Genomic DNA, 21388 nt, shown 5'->3' with positions numbered 1-21388 from the left:
TTGCAAAAACGGTCCCATTTTTTTTCCAAAAAAGGGCATGAATAGCCTTTAGAAGGCTTGTAGAGTGCTCCTCGGGGATGGGGGCCAAAATTGAGCAAAACCAGCCAGTTCTTCGCTCATTTCTGCTCTCCCCAGCCCCCAGGAGCACTCTGAAAGCCTCCTAAAGGCTATGCACGGCCATTTCAGTGAAGAGGGCGGGGTCTCAGGAGGCAAAAAAATGCTATATTCAGTGTATAAGACACACCCAGATTTTCAGCTTCTTTTTAAGGAAAAAGGTGCATCTTGTACTCCGAAAAATATGGTAATAAAAATGTCTCTAAGATTGCCTTCTTTCCCAGGGGACTAGAAAGCATGCAATGTCACAGTGATTTTTTAAAATGCATCAGCGCAAGTTAACGTAACCTCTTGAAACTTATTAACAAAGTATTATTAAAGATAAAATTATCAAGATTTGCTGAAAAGAAAAAAAATTCTGAAAGAGAAGTCTCTTGCTATTTTTTTCAGATTGATAGATAATCATCTAGATTTTCAAAAGGCTTCCAAACAAAGCCTTCATCAGAAATTCTTCATCAAATCAAGCAGATACAGGATAAAAGAGGAGATTCAACTGAATAAAGAATGGAGAAGAGGAATAAGTATAAGGCTATAAATGTGGAGCCTTCCAATGAAATTGAGAATAGCTTTTTTCTGTTCCCTAACAACAAATAGTCAGTAATATAAATAACTAATCAAGTCAAGCATGGTATCTGGAATAGCTAAGGAAATATTAACAGTTAATAACTCCATGGAAGATGATTTGGGGGAAAAATGGAACTTTGATGCTATAGATGTTGATGGCAGCAAGATTATATTATGTACAAAAATGGCAGGATACTTTGATTCCTACAATGTATAAATGGCTACAAAAGTTGATGCTGAGATGCTGAGATGATCAAATTCACTGCTCTGATTTAAAGAAAAAACAAAAACAAAATTAGCTTTGCTTCTACTTGGAAACTGCTTTTGGAGTTTGTGCTTGAGGTGAAAAAACCTGAAACTTCGATTTTGGGTTTTGCTGATTAAATAGGTCTGTTGTTATAGATATCACTAGTTTGTATTATTATATAAAAGTAAAAAGTTGAGGTCTGATGCTGTTATCTTATTCTACTGCACCAAAAGGAGTTGGAAATCAGTGCTTTTTCTTTCTTTTTTTCCCTTTTGCCCTACACTTTTCCCTTTTCTTTTTCCTCCATTGTTTTCTTGTTATTTTCTATTTTTGTATTTTCTATTAATAATTTTTTGAATATTTGGAATAATAATAACTCCAAAAATATTTTTCCAGTTTGAATGAACAAAAATTGATGATCATTCATGGAACTGGAACAAAGACATTTATACTAGTTCTATTTTTTTAACTTTTAACTTTTTGTGGTTAAGAAAATTGGAATACTTTAAATATAATACTAAGTAAACCTACTGTCTCTGTGCTTAACTCCTTCCTTTCCATCCCCACATCCAGCCATGAATTTTGGCCAACTGATCTGGAAAAAAAGGCTAACAGTTTTACTTAGTTTTACTTCTATGATAATTTTGTTAAGTGTGAGTTATGGAAGAAAATAAAGGAATAAGACACAAGCATTTTCCAATCCCTTGGATAGTACTAGTAAACTTCTTTGAGTTGTTTATCAACAAATAAGTTTTGTTCCAGTAAGCACCCCATCATCATTGTCGTCATCATCATCATATTCTTTTTCATCCTCCTCCTCAGCATTATAATTGTACAATTCGAAGATGTGGGGCAGGAAAACGCTAATTTGTTTTTCATTGGTAAGCCACTATCCTGGATAGCATTTTAGGGATAATTAAGTCTCTCATTTGTTGCTTCTCTTTAAGAAGTTATTCAAATTAGTTTTTTTTAATATTATTTAAAATGTGACAGATTGCATTTCTGAAAACTGAAATACTTGACACATTTTGATCTGTAATCTACTTAATAGAAATTCATGCTGTCATAAGCAGTTGGACCTTTGAAGCAAGAATTAGAGAAAGTTCTTTGTTTTTTATTACAAATTAAAATTGTGGATACACTTAAATCTAAAATTAGATCAGAAATCTGGAGGCCATGGGAGAAATCCAATTGCAAGTTTTCATGAGCATTAATGAAAACAGTAGGGCGTGAGTCATTCTGTCTTTCTGGAACAAATGTTGAAGGTTTTTGCAGAGGAGAGGAGAGCAAAAAACCCATATCACATTAACAAAATTCAGTTTTAGATTCCACCCCAGGATTCTCTTCTCTCCTACATTTTGTGTTTGATTGGCTGGCTAGATGTTGGCCAACAGTAACACTTTGAATACCTTCTGCTCCCAATGCAGATTATCTGAAATATTTCAAAACAAGGGACAGACTAATTAGACTAATTAATGATCAGTTGGCAAGCATGTGTCTCCTGGGTAGATGCTGGAAAAAAACATTCATGCAAATGTCTCTAAAATTTTAGGAAGCAGCAAATTTCAGTACTCTTAAAACTATAACCAACTGCATACGATTCCATGCCTTCCTCTAGCCACTTGAATATTATCTTTCATTCATTAATGCACATGTAAACATTCACAGATTATATATAGATCAACAAATACTGCTAGTTCTGATCTTAATATTTTGCATTAAGATACCAAGAAAAAATATTAACTATACATTTATATTTACTAATGAGCAAGATCATTTGCCATAGTTTATATACATACATACTTCAAGTCTTTCAAATTAAAGCTTCACTTTCTTATATTGATAACACAAAATAACATATACCTTGTCGGGTTCATTAAGCCTTTCCATTACTTCCTCCTCTTCTTTGGCTCCTTTATCCTGTACATTCTCATTTTCATCAAGAAGTTTTATTGGTACAGGAGGTGGAGCTTCTTCTTCCACATCTGGAGTTGTACTGCTAAGAGGACTCTCTGAAGTAACACTGTGGCAACTTTTTTTATTTCTGTCAACAGATGCATATTCTGCCGCTTCTGTCTTCTTCTCAAGAACATGATCTAAAATTCCATTAACCATCACAGTCATCTTTGGTTTGCATTTCTCTGAGTTGGCTGCTGCTCCCATATCCTTAATTTCCTTCACTGTTTCATACAAGCAGTCTTCTACTATGTTCTCTTGGGAGGAACTATCTTTCAACACTTCATAGGGCCCTTCCATTCCCACACTCTGGTCATTTTCTGCATTTCTTGTGGTAAGAATTGTTTCTATGGCATTATTTGGAGGAATTCTAGGTAGCTCTCTACTTTGATGACATTTTAAAGATCTTCCCAATGTGTCCTGTTGATCCAAAAGATCTGTAATGGAGGTTTGCACTTCTTCATAAGGTTGGAGAGAAGCAGCTGTACTATCTTCTGAAAGAACTATAAGAAAATTGCATAAATACTTAAGTATAGGTTCATAAGGCCATTAACCTATATAGCACAATGCGTATCATTAAAAAAAAGATATTGGCACATAAGGAACATCTTTGTTGCCAGACTGAAAATATTAATACAAGTTTATTTTGGTTTATATTTGGTTTTTTTTCTTCGTTTGTTAACTTTATTATTTTTCATTCCATTTGGATTCTTTTTGCTTTGGGGTCACATGAGGTTTTTTTGGTATTGGATTTGTTTTTCTTTGAGATTACTGCAGCATGTTTCCAACTGTTCTGGAAGATTGAGGCTGGACTGTTTTGTCAAGAAGAGAAGTCATGGATGGAACTGCTAACATTGGTAGAGGAAAGAGGGTGAAATAGGCTAAAGACTTTACAATGTATTGGTAAATGTGAAAATTCATACTTGAAAGTATGAAATATCGGCACTTTTATGGTATGGAGTCAGTAGTTCTGTTTAAGATCACTCAATCTCTCCTAGAAAGGGAAAAGAAAATTTGCTTCCTAGTTAAAGGTAAAGGTTCTCCTTGCATATATGTGCTAGTCGTTCCTGACTCTAGGGGGGGCTCATCTCAATTTGAAAGCTGAAGAGCCAGCGCTGTCCGAATAGGTCTCTGTGGTCATGTACCAGCATGACTAAATGCTGAAGGCACACGGAACACTGTTACTTTCCCACCAAAGGTGGTTCCTATTTTTCTACTTGCATTTTTAATGTGCTTTTGAACTGCTAAGTTGGCAGAAGCTGGAACAAGTAACAGGAGCTCATTCCGTTCCGTGGTGCTAGGGATTCAAATCTCCGACCGTGGTGCTAGGGATTCAAATCTCCGACCTTCTGATTGACAAGCTTAGCAACTTAGCTATTGAGCCACTGTGTCCCTAGTTCCTAGTTCCACCATGTCCCTAATTCCTAGTTACTGAGATCAATTTCCCTTGTATTTTGATGCAAAGTCATTCAACTTCACCAGAATCTTATTCCTCATTGGCAGGATCTGTCATGGTGACTGGGACAGTATCTTGTATGGTTATCTAGGATTCATTTTGGCTTGTATACTGTGATTGATATTTCGCTGGACTAACACACTATGGTGGGCTTGAACATGACCTGGGTCAAGAGACAAAAACAGACCACAGGAGTCATGAAACTATTGATAACATATTGGTGAACGGAATTTTCCTGGATAATTTTAAGCAAGTCCTTTTCTCCTTGAAAGGGAATTCTCTGGATCTAAGATTAGTGAATAACAACCCAACCTTTCTTTTCTAATGGGTTTAGTTGCAGAGTGCCCTAGGGGAAACAATTAGGCTTCCAGTCAGGTTTCAGGCCTGGACTTGAGACAGAAATGGCATTCATCACTCTGGTTGATGCCTGTCAGCAGGGGTGAAATGCTACTGGTTTGGACCAGTTCGCCCAAACTGACGCTACTGGTTTGGGTGGACCGATATTTCCGATGATCAGCTGTAACATGTGATTTAGAATCATCGAATTTCCTCTTTTCTAGCTAATTTAAATTGCGTGGCACAGCGGATTCTCCCCTTGCTGTTCTACTTATCTTTGCAGACTCGGACAGCTTCAAAAAGTTCCTTTTTTAGCACTGTGTGGGCGCACCTCAGGCCCGCATGCGCACGCAAACATGTGCTCAGTAGCAAACTCACTGAACTGGTAGCAGATTTCAGAGGATTTCACCGTCCCAGGATTTCAGGACCAGGGACGGTACTTTCCTACTGGTGTCATTTTACTTTCTGGAAGCATTTGATATCATTGACTATGTTTAGCTTCTGGATCACCTACAAAAGTTGGGAATTGGATATACTGTTTTACTGTTGAAGATACTCAGGGCTGAATTAATGCCATCTGATATGACTATTGTTTTATGTTATTTTGAAACCAGGCTTTTTCTCTTTTTAATAGTTTTTTATCCCTTGGTGAAGGGTTTATTTTTCAGGAAGAGGCTTATTTTTCGAGAAATTAAAGTTTATTTAACATCTTTGTCGTGAATGGGCAAGCAAATCCAAATATGCTCAAGTAAAGCCCCACCCCTCCACTCTATCCTGTGATCATAAGATTGATAGCTGATTTCCAGACACCGATTTGACATTACTTAACAAGGAAGAGCAAGGGAAATATATCTAGATTTGTTCAGATAAAGGCTAAAAAAAACCCCTTGGCCCTGCCCTTGGTGAAAACCTTTATGCCAAGCAAAATAATATTTCTTCTTCTTCTGGGAGACTGCATGCGAAAGAGATTGCAGGAAAATTAGGAAATCTGGAAATATCCATATGATTTTGGTGAATTGGTTTCTAGGAGAAAAGAGAACTAAGCACTTCTTCAAGTAGGAGGAAACTATGGCAGGAACAAAAACTAATTTACTCTGGAATCGGAGGGGAGGGAGGATTTGAATTAGAACCAACAATACAAGGGATGAGGGCATTAAGGATGACTATTTGAATGAGTAGGAAATAGCGAGTGTAGAGAAATGGAAGGCCAGTGATAAGGACAGAGTGAGCTGGAGGTGACATAAGGTGCGGAACCCTGGCTCTGAAATATCTAGAGCATCAATAAGAACTAAGAGGTTCTTCTAAAACTATGAATGAAGGGTTTAGGAAGCTATGCAGAGAAGCAATTTGGGAAATCTCTTCTCTCTGAAATAAAATGAAATTTACATTCTAATTTCTGGTTTTAAAGTACTGTAGTCTCCATTATAGATTCTTATATTTTGAATGTCTCTGTTAATTTTTTCAAAGTATTCCTTTATTAAAAGGTGCTTTGATACAAATTCCATGTCATAGGCTTCATACCATTTTAAGCTACCTGAGCTTTGATCCTGCCCATCAGACCTATCTATGCCCAGTTTCCCCATAGCATTGTGTGGGAGACTGATGTTTGAGACAATGTTCGTGTTTATCCCTTATTTTCTTTTTCCTTTGGATGTGACATCATACTCACTGGAAACCCAAAACAAAATTTTTACAGTAAATGTAAACAAATAAAATAAATTTTTGGAGCAGAAAAACTACTGCTAAAGGGTTACCAAAGTCCTGCGTTCTATCAAAAAAATATCCAAGTCTATAATATTTACTTTAAGGAATTCATCCCATAATATCACTATGTTTATTTTAAGCTTTTAGAACAGTGTTTCTCAACCTTGTCAACTTGAAGATGTCTGGACTTCAACTCCCAGAGTTGAAGTCCAGACATCGCTGGCTGAGGAATTCTGGGAGTTGAAGTCCAGACATCTTCAAGTTGACAAGGTTGAGAAACACTGTTCTAGAAAGAAAGGTTTTTTAAAAGATAATTTCAAATGCGTACTCAACCAGGAAGAGCCTCCAGTTGACTTTCCAGTTATAAAGTGAGTAAATCTAACTGGTTCCCATTTCCTCACATATATTTCCTTCTATATTTGTTTATTAGTAATGAGTAGAGCATTGTATATTATAGTTTATTACAGGTAGTGGTTGACCTAACGACTACAACTGAGCCCAAAATTTCCATTTCTAAGCAAGACTTATTGCTAAGCAAGTTAAGTAAGTTTTGCTTAATGGCTTTTATGACTTTACTTGTTTTTCTTGCCACGGTTGTTAATTGAATCACTATAGTTATGTTAATGATATGGTTGTTAACTGACTCTGCCTTTACCATTAACTTTGCTTGTCAAAAGGTCACAGGATACTGCAGCTGTAATAAATATATGTCAATTGCCAAACATCTGAATTTCTATCACCTGACCATGGTGATGTGGCAAGTGTAAAAAATTGTTATAAGTCATTTTTTTCAGTGCTGTAGAACAGGAGTCCCCAATCCCTGAGCCATGGCTGTGGCCTATTCACAACCGGGCTGCATGACTGTGCTGGGGCGCATGCGCTCACGTGCAACTCAACCTGTGCAAGTTGAGCTGTGTGCCAGCTCACCACTTGTGTGGCCTGGTTCCCCTCTCCCTCGCTGGGTCTCCAAGCTGCAAAGGTTGGGAATCACTACTGTAGAAACTTTGGTCACTGAATGAATTTAAGCCGAATGGAAGTTGACGGCTACCTGTAATTGACTCGGGAACTGAATTGTCACACTATTGACGTAACAGAAAAAATCTTATCATAGCATATACAGAAAATATTCAAATCTAGAAGTGTATTTAAAAACTATGCAGACATAAATATTTTTCCATGCGGAATCACAATATAAATACACACTCTTCTTTTCTTCCTCAGTACAAAGTGGTATCCTGACTAATCATCTTGAAGAATCTCAGTGAAATCAGTGGGTTTTAAGTTGGTTATGATCCAATTTCTGTAGCTTTCCTCTACTCTCATCTGATTGTTTTTCATATATTGTTATAAGGCTAGTCAAAGTCTCTTCTGTAGTAGAATCCTATTTGTGGCTATATTCCCATTCAACTTCTAGTAGGCAATAAGAACATCTTTAGTTTTATTAACTATTTCCAAAGGAATGACTTAAGTCATTTTTATCAAAACTATTGTTAACTATTAATAACTAAGTTTTTGCACTAGTTAGGGTTCTCCTGCAGTACTAAGAACTGCAAGACTGCTAGCCACGGTACTGAATTCAAGTCACGAATCATATAGTACTGTCCAAGGTCCTGAGCCAGCTCTGTTCTTGATTTGTACCAGCCAGCTGTCTTACATTGACATTTTATCTGAACTACTGCTGTTCTGTAACAATAGTTACTATAAATTGAATCAGGATTGTCAGCTTACATCATTTTTAAAACAGTAGAGTGACAATGTATATATTTATGGTGAGTCATCAAGTGCTGAGAAATCACATAATGATAATCTTACCATCGCCATTACTGATTCCACCATTTTGTTCACTGCTTGCAATTGGATCTGTAGCCAGACTTGTGACAGAGTGACTAAATGCCTCTTTATCTGAAGGCTGCAAAACAAAATGTGGATTTAAATGAAGTGGTCAGGATATGAACATCCATTTTATGATTGATGGTAACTAGCTAGCTGTAGATTGGTAGATGACATGTTAATGTTAAGAGTTCTAGTAGCGAGGATTGCAAAAACACCAAATAGCTACAGAAGTTCTGCAGATAGTCTGAATCTCAGGACTGTTTCTCATCTCTCCTTAGAAGAGAAAGTCAGCCATCCTTCTGGTAGACAGTACTTAAAGGGGGAAAATACAATGAAAGAGTAAGGGCCTTACTAAACTGCATAACTCACATTGCTAATCTGTGCATAAGACATAGTTTCCCAAACTGTGAGGTGTTCCCCTTGAGGAGATCCAGGCACACTCCCGGAGAGGCGTGAAAAACTTTCTAGTTATATTGTTACAATAAATCAAGCTTTATCAAAGTTTCATTGTACCGTTTTTATCGTACATTTGTATTTTATTGTATTTTATTTTATTGTTCTTGGATTTTTAGGAGAGATTTATATGTTAAGATTACCTGAAAGAGAGGATTGATGGTAACAATATTTAATGGGAGGAGGAGGAGGAGGAGGAGGAGGAGGAGGAGGAGGAGGAGGAGGAGGAGGAGGAGGAGAAGAAGAAGATGGAGAAGAAGATGACGACTATAGAGCACAAAACCTCTTCAATGTACAAGGGTGAAAAAAGTATGTGCGGGTAAATCTATTGTTAGCATGTTAATGAACTCATAAAAGGTTCCTATAATAAAGATTTTTCTTTTCCAAAGATATATAACAATATTCTTTATGACATTAAAAAAAGGCTTATAAAAATGTATGTCTTAAGATTTTACAGTTTCTGTAAATTTATGTGTATATGTAAATTCTTATATAACAATAAAAGTTTTTTAAAATTATAGCTTTGTATAGGTCTGTTCCTGATTATGTATGTATAGCTGTCCATCCCATACCAGTAACAGATTATACTGCTGATCAGATATTAAAATCCAAATAAAAATCATTTAAAATTTGTTTTAAAAATATGTATTTTCGTGGTCTTTAAAAAAATCAAAATCAGCCCTCTTAACTCAGCAGGATATCCCTCAGGCCTGAAATGATTACAGAGAAGAAATGATCATGATGTCAAATGTGCATTAAAAACACTAAACATGCTATTGAAATTCTGGAGATTAATTTTCAAATAGTGAAAGTTCCTTCTGTCAGGAGTATGCATCAGAATTCTTATTTTATATTGTTTATTACATATGGCTATTTTGACCAGAAAATCATGTACAGGTGTGCTAAGTGGGTATACCACAGGGTGAAACTAACTCTGCTCAGCTTGACTAGGTAATTGGTGTATCTTTTTCATCTATAAAATGTGGCAAATGTCATTTATCATTTTGTATAGGGATTACACAAATGCATCCTTAGCATTGATTCATGCCCAACCCTTAAATAATACTCCAGCTCCATAGTTCAGTCTTTCTCCTTCATTAAAGACAAACTATAGGAAAAAAACATTTTAAATAGCTATTTTTATTACCACATTCATCAGATTTTCATGGTCTCCATTTTGCTGCTCAGGCCTCTTTTCCCTGTAATACAAATCAGATTTAGATATATTGTTAGAAAATCCACAATCAGTTTCAACAAATAAGATTTATATAATGTAAATTATTACTAATTCTGACTTCTGACTAGTATATGCTTATTACTATATTTTAATTTTGAATTCTGCATTGCTATTCTTTCAAATATTGCCACATGAAAATAATATAGTTCAAGCTGATGCTCTTTTCTATTCTTTTTTCGGCTGGTGTTGAATGGTCATTAAAAAATCAGTCTTTTTTGTTGCTGATTCAGAATTATTTGGCAACCTTGATACCTTCAATAAAGTCTTCATTTCTTAAATCTCATGTTATTAATTTCTTTCTATTATGAGATAGTATAATGGAGAACGTTCTCATTCTGAAGAGGTAGATGATATATAGAATTCAGAGAGCAGTTGATGTTTTGAACTTGAGCTTTTTTACTACAACCAAAAATAAGTTCTAGAGTCTGAAACATGAATAGTACTCATATAATTTTATAAGTATGGCAATTCTTTTATTATCTGCTAAGAAAGCACATGTCAAAGTGAACACATTAATCTCTATGTTGTTAAGAAATCCTTTCCTTTGGATGGAAATAGATTACACAATGTTTGCCAAAGTTTTTTGAAATTCTTGATCAGGTTTTATGAATAGATAATAACCAAATAAAAATGCTAAACATTTGTTCTAAATTATCCATAACTCTTGCTATTTTATATGTAATTATTATTATTATTATAGTAGAACAGCCATGTTACTCTAAAATTAGAGGCCTGGCAGCATGATTTCTGACCAAGAAATTTTTATTAAAAGGCACAAACATTTGTGAGCAGCAACCTCTTTCATCAGGTGCACAAAGCAACTAAAATAATATAAGATTTAAAGTGCGGGGGGGGGGGGGGAGGAAGAAAGGGAAGGGAGGGAAAACTATATTGGTTATATAGATGTGAAATGTGAGACAAATTATGGATACTATAACTATTAATCATTGTTATACATTAAAAACCCATTAGTTTGCTGAAACCTTCTGAAAGTTCCTGAAACCTTTTGATATAAAATTTGATATTCATCAATTTATTGTTGCTTTAAAGTCCTGTTTTTCTAAGATGGTCACTCTGAATTTTGTTATGGCATGTTCTGGGAAGTTGAATTAAAATTTGTTAGTTGGAAAAACTGCCACCAGCTTCTGAGTTTGTTTGTTTGTTTTTTCCTGATAAACAAGATTCTAGGCTCCTATTAAGGAACCACAATATAATATTTCCCTTCAATATATTTTATTCAATGATTCATTACAAATACTCAAAGAGATTGCAATATCCCTGAATGGAACTCAGAATTTTCTTGCCCTTCACTTATGGGCTATTAGCTTTCCAAAGTTAATTACATTTCTATTCTTTTTTTTTTTTTTGACTAAGTCCTTACCTGTCACAACCAGAGCAGAGAAAGAGGAGGAAACTAAACACCAGAAGCATTGCCATGGCTCCCAAGCTACCCCATACAATGATATGAAGCACTCCAGTACTTAGGAAACTGGCATCAGGTCCCATGACGTAAAAAGGATGTGAAGATAGGAATGGTTGATGTGATTATTCGCAGTAATACTTGGCCATTTTATCCGAGAGATCTTCTCTGTAGTGGGTAAAAAAATAGAGAGAGAACAGGAAGCAATTCAAATAAACCATACAGATCAAGCCATAACAGTGAAAATCAAACTTAAATTTTGCTTCAACAATATGTTTTAAAATATCAGTGGTATTAATCATTATCACATATTAAAGGTTAATATTAAATCAAGGCTTAATCTAATTAAAATGGACATTATCCTGAACCATATAACAACTGTGATTATTTGGTATTAAGAGATTGGCAGTTTTCAGAAGCTGAGAAGCAAGTTTTTTTAGTTTACTTGTTCTAGTATCAAAACCTAAACAAGTCCAATTTAAACACATTTCTGTGCTGTAAAACCCTTGTTAATTTTAGGATAATAGATGCTAAAATTATTTAGAAAAAGATGCGGAACTCAACAAAATTCGAAAGACTCATTTCTCCTGACCTATATTCATTTCTCTTTTCCTACTTGCCACTGTGACTAGTTCACATAGCAAATTGTGTAGTATGTCACCAACTAATCTGATCAGACTGTCAGAGATGGTCTCAGTTGACAAGTTCAATCGGTTGTCCTGCTTGAGAGATTCCAATTCTTATTTTATAGTTTTATTTTTATGCCCAGTGTGAATGTTTTGAATTGTTTTCCTTCAGCTTTGCTTGATGGCAAGACTTGTTCCAACCTTGACCACAAGATGGCAGAAGTGGACTATAGATTTCTCCTGATCCTTGAAAGCGATTACATTTTCCTGTATTACCAATCCATTCTTATTTTAAGCCACAGTATAATTTGCAGCTATGATAAAATTTCACAGGAACGTGATTATTCAATTGTAATCCATCAAAGTTAAATTATTAATTACCAAACATTTTCTCATTTACATTTTCCTAGATTAGCAATTCATACTAGTATACAACTCACACAACAAAATGTATTTTCAGTATTATCTCTGACAACAGTCCCTACAGTTATTTTACACATTGCACAAAGGAAAATATGATTTTAGCCCATTCTTTATGTCTTGCCACTTATGGAGAACAAGAAATGAAATATGTTTAAAGATTATTTTTTAGAGAGTGTCATAAAGTCCCCATAAAGCTGACTCAGATCTAGGAACAGCTTTATGGCAAGAACAAACATTCTTAAGGATACACAAGAATGGAAACAAATTAAAAGAAGGAGGAAGGAGACCATCGAGCAAGGAATAACACTGAAGGAGAATATGGCTGAAAGATCTGACCTGCCATGCTACTTGGAGGACCCTGAATAGGTTGAAAGTTAGAGTACCTAAATTTAAAACCAATATACTCACGTGGAGACTCTTAGGGGTGGATTCTGGCAGGCACTACTGACGGTTTGCTCATGTGGGCGCTTTACGTGCACTCTTGATGCATGCTGCACGCACATGTGCCGTGCAATTAAAATTGGTCTGCGTATGAGCAGAACTGAAAAACAAGATGGCGCCACCTATGGGGCCACCAAGAGAACTGGTTTGAGGATGTGGTAGGCCTGGGTCGCTGCTGGTTCCAGCGACCCAAGCTGCCAAACCATTTCTGATTCCGCTAAACCGGACCGAACCAATAGGAACCACCACTGCTTAGCAGATAACAACATGCTATGTGAACATGGAGAGACACAGAGCCAAGCATATCTGCTGGTATGTTGGCTACTACCGTGTTTTCCCGAAAATAAGACAGTGTCTTATTTTCTTTTAACCCCCCCAAAATAAGGCCCCTGGGCTTATTTTCAGGGAGGTTTTATTTTTTTTTGAGGTGCAGGAGGCAGCGAGCGTGTTCACCTCATGGCTGCTGCTGTGTTGCAATATTTTCGGGGAGGGTTTATTTTCAGGGGAAGGCTTATTTTAGCACATGCGCTCAAAAGCCCAATTGGGCTTATTATCCATGGAGGTCTTATTTCCAGGGAAACAGGGTACCAGAAATATGTCCTATAATGGTTTATTTTGGGCCAATGACAAAGCCAAGAAGGTGGTTTCATCCTGGCAGTTTAAACTTTGATCTAGACACCAAAAAGAAGAAAATCTTCATACTTGAAGAGGGTGAATCATTATCTCTTTCTAATCATAGTATGACTTTTCTACAATCAGATTATGTTGAAAATTTATTTTGGTCACAGTTCCACTATGTATTTTTCCTAGAATATAGGCAAACAAATATACAAACGAAGTACCAATACCACTAAGGATAGATAGCTAGCGAGGCAGTTTTTTTGAAAATCAGTGATAAATATCACTATTTATATTTGAAGTATATTATTATAAGAAAACTGTAATGTACTGTTTGAAACAACTAGTACAGATGGCTAGACATACTAAAGTTACAGATATTTGAGGATGAATATTTACGTTGATGGCTCCAATGTTTAAGAATGTTGATTGTGGTGAATAGGTGTAACATACTGAATAAAATAACATTTACATAAAGTAAAACTGTGTTTTGTTATTGAATGTTATTGAAATTTACATATAACGTAACAAATGTTAGTACTTTTTAAAAAGATAGAGGTACCTTAGGTTGCCCTAACCTCTATAGTGGTAAGTGTTTCACTGGTTTTTTGAACTGAGTAGATCGAGGAAAGAATTCTGACCCTACCTGCAGGGAAATTGTGACATTTATTTTTAAGATCACAATGTCACTTGTAAGTGTGGAGGAAAGTAGTTCGTTGGTTGGGGATAAGTGGGTGGGATTTCTTATGCGGGAGGGGCTCTCCAATACTCCAAATGAGAGAACATTGCTTGGCTCATACCATGTTTCCCTGAAAATAAGACAAGGTCTTATTTTCTTTTGATCCCTGAAATAAGCACTTGACCTTATTTTTTGGAAGGTCTTATTATTTTTGAGGTACAAAACCTCAAAACCTCGGCCCGTGGCCCACAGATCATGTGATCCAGAGAGGGCCAGAAGTTCTGTCTCTGTTTCTGGCACACTCTTGCCAACCCTAGCATCACTGGGTTACTTCTCTTTTTATGGCTGCCAAAAGAGAAGGGGTGTGGTAGCTAAGGTTTGTGGTAACAGCCTCCATGAGGCCATTCTGTATGGGGTGCGTGTGCCATGTTCCCCCCTTCCCCCAGGAAATGGCGGGGACCAGACACGCATGTGGTTAAATATTTTGGGGAAAGGCTTATTTTAGGGGGAGGACTTATTTTAACACATTAGCTCAAAAGCCCGATTGGGATTATTATTCAGGGAGGTCTTATTTTCAGGTAAACAGGGTATGAGGAGGGTCAATGCTGTTCCTCTTTGTTGCTGCTCCAAATAGGTTTGGAATTTGCTACAGCAGTCTTTGGAAACATTGGTTTAATCTCAGATTTTTTTCATCCTAAATTTTTTATCTGATCATCCCTTGATAGTCAACATCTGAAAGGTAAATTGTTTAATTCCACGGTAAATAAACACAATTTAAAATGCAATGCATAGAGATTAGTACTTTGGATCTCATTGGAACTACTTTATAATGCTGATAGAAATAAAAATGGATGGCAGATACCTCTCTGATGTATTTATAAATAACAATGAAGGTGAGGTATTGCTTCCTACAGACTTCTTTAACTCCTTAATTAACGTCTATAATGTAGCATTTAGTGATGTCAGCACTACCTAATAATTGTCCACAAGCATACATTATTGCTTAATTATGGCATATCATTCTCTCCCACTCTGACTCTCTCTGGAATCAGATAAATAATTACAGGGATTATGTACCGGCTGTTTTTCAAGACAATTCTTCCCACCAAGCTTTATGGTTTTAAACGGTAATAAACAATTGAATCCTTATGTGCCAGAAATGGGAACTTCATAGCCTGTGGATTGTGACTGATCTCTCTTCATTTTTGCAGCCCCCGAACAGCATTATGCTTTCAAAATGACAATTTTCAACAATACAATTTTTGTTTTTCTTTATATAAAGAGTGACAGTAGGTGTCTTCAGTCTCTGCTAGATTTAGTGCAAGTATTTTGCCTTTAAATATCTTGAGACTTCCACTTCACCCACGAGAAAAGAGTGAAAATGTCACCAGACATGTGGCTCGTAATATCACAAACGGTAGACATGTGTAAAAGCAAAAAAAAAAATACTGGACTAAAACACGTACGTGGTTGGAAAAGATGATACAACAACATATGGACTTAAAGCCTAAAACATTCCTGTTGGGGATTTTACCAGAAACTTATAGTAAAGAGAATGTATATTTGATCATTCATGTTATAACAGCAGCTAGAATGTATTTGCACAAAATTGGAAAAGCGAAGAGATTCCCACAGAGGAGAATGTGATTAGGAAAATATTAGAATGTGCAGAAATGAACAGATTAACACAGGCAATTAAAGAGAAAGAACAAATGGATTATTATAATATATGGGAATCATTTTATCAATGGTTAGAGAATAAATATAAGAATTTGAAGTAAAATTAGCTGTGTAAAAATGCATCAATAGAGTTAACATAATTAATAGAGCTAAATAAATTAAGAAGTGGATTGTTATCAGATTAGATATTTAAGGTATTTGTATTAAACTGGAATAGATAAATAATGAATATGATTGTAAATTTGAATTGTTACTGCACAAAATATTTGTATCCAGATGACACACTGTTTAATGGATGATGGATTGTTTATATTATAATAAAATAAAAACTTATAAAAGAGAGAATAGAGTGAAAATCTTCAGTCTCTCCTTTTGTGGGTGTTGTTATTGCTATACACATTGGGGTCCTTGGCACCTAAAAAAGACCATTAGGTTATACCTTCAGAATGAATGTATGGACTTCCCATGAAGCAGAGATACCACTCTGAAAAAATAGATTTTGGAGTAAGAGGGAAAAAATGTTCTGATTGTTTATTAGCCTGCTGTTTGGTAGAAAACCAAAATCACTAAAGATGACAGAAAATGTACAGTATATGTCAGGGCTGATGCTATATGTTTAGGCAGCTTGCAATTCAATTTGATACTATTAGTGGTTCCCCCCCACTCCTTTTTTTACTTTATTGATTAAAGTAATAAAAATGGCCCTTTTAAGCTCATGGCATAATTTTCAACTTTATATATTATAGCTCCAGAGCTTTCTCAAGATTGGAATCATTTTCATGATAAATATTCTTTCTGGGATCTCTATGACTGTGAGTATAGCAGTCTGATGTTTCCTGACTGCATAGCAATTTTTTGTTTCCTGGAGACAACCGAGTATTACTTAAGTTATATAGTGTCCATGTGGAAATCATCTCTATGCAATTAGGGTAACTGAAACTGCATCACACAATAATTCTTGAAGCCCCTTTCCCTAATTAAAGAAATATTACCAAATATGTGGGGTTCTTGGTGCTTTCTGAACTTGGGGGTTTTCTTGCAAATGTTTCATTACCAAACTAGGTAGAAATGCCCTCTAACATTGACGGTATTACCTAGTTTGGTAATGAAATGCCTGAGAGATAACTACTAAGCTCAGAGAGCACCAAAGACCCCACAGTTCGACCCTGAACTAAAATATTTTTGTTTATCATTACCAAATATAAATTAAAACGACCCGAACCATATCTTCAAACTTAAAAGAAACTTGCAAGAAAGAAAAAAAATGAAGTGTTCCAAAAGTGCAATATGGTTTAAAATAGCTTTTGTATCCATTTAGTATGTGTGAACTTAAAAAATTAACACAATTATCTGTATACTTTAAATATTTCAGATGCATGCTAAAACAAGCAAACTACATTCTCCAAATTTTCCTTCTTTGCTGAAAGCTGATTTTGGAGACTTTTAGCCTCCTGCTGAAAATCTTCTGTATTAGTCATTTCTAAAAAGGGATGCAGGTATGTATATATCTCTGAAGCTTCCCCAACTCTCTAATTTACTTAAATTTTGTAAAACATGCTCCCTCTAATTTCACATGAAGTAGGAAGCAAACTAAACAAGCCTATATAACATTTTCTTAATCTTCAACAATCTCTTTCAAAGAGTGGAACTGAGAAGATAAATGGCATGGTTTAAAGAACTCTGCAAAGTTTTGAGAACTATATACTAGGACTTTTAGAATGATACATTTAAAAATAATCAATAGTTAATCACTTCACACGCAGACAAGAATAGTGTGCATTTGATCACTGAGATCTGAAATTAAATACATTTAACATAAAGTACTTTATGTTAAAGAATCTTCAGGATTTCAATTTTATTGCTATACATATAGCAATCTGTTCAACATTGCTTTTCTAAAGTATTAATTATACTTAATATTTTCAGATGAAATAATGTATAAATATGGGATGCGGTGGCTCAGTAGCTAAGATGCTGAGCTTGTCGATCAGAAAGGTTGGCAGTTCGGTGGTTCAAATCCCTAGCGCCGTGTAACGGAGTGAGCTCCCGTTACTTGTTCCAGCTTCTGCCAACCTAGCTGTCAGCCTCTGTTTTGGCTACTTGCTTATGGCTGGTTTGCTACACTTGTTTACTATCAACTCCCGTAGGAAGAGGGGGGGCATGGTATTGGGGAAGGGAATAATATTGTACCGGAGGAGTCTTGTTCTCACCATCTTTTGTGCATGCTGGTGGCTGATGTTTGGACTTGGTCAAGGCCAACCATCTCACATACCAACTTGATGAAGCTGTTTGAAGATGCACCTCACATGACACTTTAGGGAGTTGCAGATTAAACGTTTGATATGTATATGTTCCCGCCTTTCTGGCTCAGATCTTGCTTTCCTTTTAGCTGCTTTCACTTCATATCTAGTAAAAGTACTTTATCTCTATTAACATGGAGTTGAGGTTTTTCTTTCTTAGATATTGAAGGAGGCATACCTGACACTAGCAGTTCAAAAGCAGGTAAAAGATGCAAATAGAAAAATAGGAACCACATTTTGTGGGAAGGTAAAAGTGTTCCGTGCACTTTAGGTGTTTAGTCATGCCAGCATATGACCACGGAGACATTTTTGGATAGCGCTGGCTCTTCGGCTTTGAAACAGAGATGAGCACCGCACCCTAGAGTCAGGAATGACTAGCACGTATGTGCAAGGGGAACATTTACCGTTACCTAATGTATAAAGAAATATGTAGCCAACTATTTCAACTATCCAGTGCTGTGATACTTGCCTGCAAAATGAAAATGTAAGATTATAAACCTGAAAGAACAATTTGCAAACAGTGGATTTTCTTACTTAAATGCCACAGAGCAAATATGATTATCAAATCTAATTAACTGCTGCTTATACAGTCTTAAAAATCTGCACAACTAATGAATAACAGTCTTTGCACATTTAATTGGGTAAGAGAGGGGAGAGAAAGAGAGATGGAGTTCTCAGACAGTTTTATATGTCAACTAATTTTGCAATTCTGATGATCCCAAAGGGAAAATTCATAAGTATGCATGCACTCGCACATAAGAATTTCTACCACCTTTCCCTGAAAATAAGAACAACCTTACATGGAACTGAACTTTATATTCTATTCAGCTGTAAGTCTCAGCAATAGGTGTTTTTGATTGGATAAAATATTTTATTTATTTATTTATTTTATCCTGCCTTTATTATTGTATATAAATCACTCAAGGTGACAAACATACCAAATACTCTTTGCTCCTCTTATTTTCCTCGTAACCCTATGAGATGGCTTGGGCTGAGAAAGAATGACTGGGCCAAAGTCACTCAGCCAGTTTTCACGTTTAAGGCAGGGACTAGAACTCAGTTGCCTCGTTTGCCTCTTGTAATCCTTTTAGATTTTGCAAGCCACTGTGGAGTAGGTTCTAAATTTCATATATTACATTTTACTCTCAACTTTTCTTTAAGGACCTTGTATTTCCTTTAACAAGCTTGTACAGTGGTTTAAGTGAGAAACATTGATCCATGAATGCTCATCAAGTTTTATGGATGAAGATAATCTTGAAATTTATTATTTGAACTCAACCTGCTACACAGGATGAGGCATTAAAGCTGTAGCAAAGGGAGAGAACAGCAGTGTCGTGTCCTCAGTATCTGGAGAAAATACCTTTATATGACTATTCTTGAAATATTTGAGATTTTCTGTGTAGTAGTGGTAGGTGGTAGGTTGCCAATTTTTTACTACTGGTTCAGGAGTGCTTGTACAATGCTTCTGCGCATGCGCAGAAGCATCCAGACGGCTGGGCGGAATCTTCCGCCACTGCTACTACCAGTTCGCCCGATCAGGACCGAACCGGGAGCAATCCACCTCTGCACCCGATGTATAAATATATTGTCTTAATATTGATTTTAGTCATGGTGAAAAATCAAGAATCATCAAAGCAGGAGCTACAGAAATTAGTGATTCTGATACTGAATTTGTTAGCCATTATTTTATTCCAGTTTATGCTTTCTTAATTTAGCTGTAACCTTTTCTGCTGGTTTTCGACTCAAGCAGTAACCAATTAAGCCCTTCTATGATCAGCCAAGTGCTAGAGAGCAAATTGGGCAGAGCAGGTATAAATATTCTGGCATTTTTTAAAAAGAAACTAGGAGTTTTCCTATATTCCTAAGCGTCTTGGAACCATTATACACTTTTTTAAAACCCATTTCTGGTTTCACATTTCTGGTCCATTGCTGTCAATGAAAAATTCTCCCTCATCCACATACATAAAGCTGTGAGATGCAGCTTTGTAAAAATTCAGCTTATCCCTACTGTAAGCATAAGAGGCTTGGTTGGTTCTGAACTGAAGCAAGAGCACTGTCCTTTTTCAAATGAAAATTTGATTTTCCTTGACTCATATCCACCTCTTCTAAGTGATTAGCTTCCTATTTACTGCAGCGTTACATGGAATCCCATACAGCACATCCAGTTTCCTTGTAATCTTGGGTGGCAAATGTGATGATAGATTTGTAAAACAGCCCAGTAACATGAAATGTCTTTTGAAGATGCAGAGCACTACTCACTGGTTGTAATTGACAGCATAATGTGTTGTTCGTTCCATGATAAAAGGCTGAAAGTTCACACGTGTTCAGTCTGTTAAAACACTTTTTTAAAAAAGTGTATGATTAAAGCAAACAATCTGCTAGGCAGCCTCTGTTCACAGAGTTATGTACAGCAGACAAATGAGGAGCTTTTCAAACTCCACATAGAAAATTGCCTTTGCATTAACTGGCTTATGGCAAGGTTACTTATGGCACATTTGCCTTTAGGACTCAGCAGGACTATACTGCAAGATATTATGTCAACCATCTGCTGAACAAGCAGAGCGGATCTCAGAGCCTGTGTGTCCTGCTTTGCTTGCAAATTTACCCACTGTGACTAAATACACATGCATAGAACTGATGATTAAAAACAGCCAGATATGATAATTCTAGGGGAGAATTACCATTTTCAATTCCAGAATTAAAATGAAATGGTCTATGCCACATAAGTCATTTTAGGAAGACAAACTTTGAAAGATAAGCTCTTTCTTAAGACAGCTTGCAAATTTGAGCATCACACCGAAATTACATAATCATTACTGTAACTAGGGTGTCATTTTATGCTTAGTTGGTAAGCCTATGAAAGTCCGTTCCTATCAAACGGCACTAAGAGAAACTGTTTCCTTGGCCTATTGTAATTTTTTGTTTTGTGTTCTGTGCTCTTTTCTCTTTTACACTGCTTCATGTTCCTTCATAATCCATCTTAGTCTGATGGCATTTTTGCACATTGCAATTTAGGAAATTGTGCAACAAGGGATATAGATTCTGAGAATTCCTTTTACAAACATCTATAACCCAAGAAAAATACTTCTACAGCTTTTCCAGAATGAAATCACCTTCTGATGCCCAGGTAACATCTGCAAATCCAGCCTATGTTATGTCACTTTGCTTACATAATAGCAAAGCCAGTTTTGTCTAGTGGTTAAGTCACCAGGCTAGAAAGCAGATATAAGTTCAAGTCCCACGAAAGCCACCCAAGTGACTTAGGGCCAGTCACTCTCTCTCAGCCCAACCTACCTCACAG

The 21388-nt window shown here is 36.1% G+C and overlaps 1 protein-coding gene across 1 annotated transcript in view; it reads right to left on the bottom strand.

Moving 5' to 3' along the window:
- The window catches only part of PAG1 (phosphoprotein membrane anchor with glycosphingolipid microdomains 1), a 38739-nt gene that overhangs the window by 8580 nt on the left and 8771 nt on the right, over positions 1–21388 (bottom strand). The window contains exons 2-5 of the mRNA XM_014073012.2: positions 11282–11488; positions 9811–9862; positions 8190–8286; positions 2789–3384 (exon numbers count right to left, since the gene is read on the bottom strand). Coding sequence (XP_013928487.2) covers positions 2789–3384; positions 8190–8286; positions 9811–9862; positions 11282–11406 — 870 coding nt within the window. The 5' untranslated portion in view covers positions 11407–11488. The remainder of the gene's footprint in view (positions 1–2788; positions 3385–8189; positions 8287–9810; positions 9863–11281; positions 11489–21388) is intronic.

The sequence above is a fragment of the Thamnophis sirtalis genome, unplaced genomic scaffold (assembly GCF_051295495.1).
Source record: "Thamnophis sirtalis isolate CommonGarterSnake01/CBP01778 unplaced genomic scaffold, rThaSir2_p1.2 scaffold_2, whole genome shotgun sequence".
Taxonomy (NCBI): Eukaryota; Metazoa; Chordata; class Lepidosauria; order Squamata; family Natricidae; genus Thamnophis; species Thamnophis sirtalis.
Note: the sequence above shows the minus strand (reverse complement) of the source record. Positions and strands in the feature narration are given on the sequence as shown.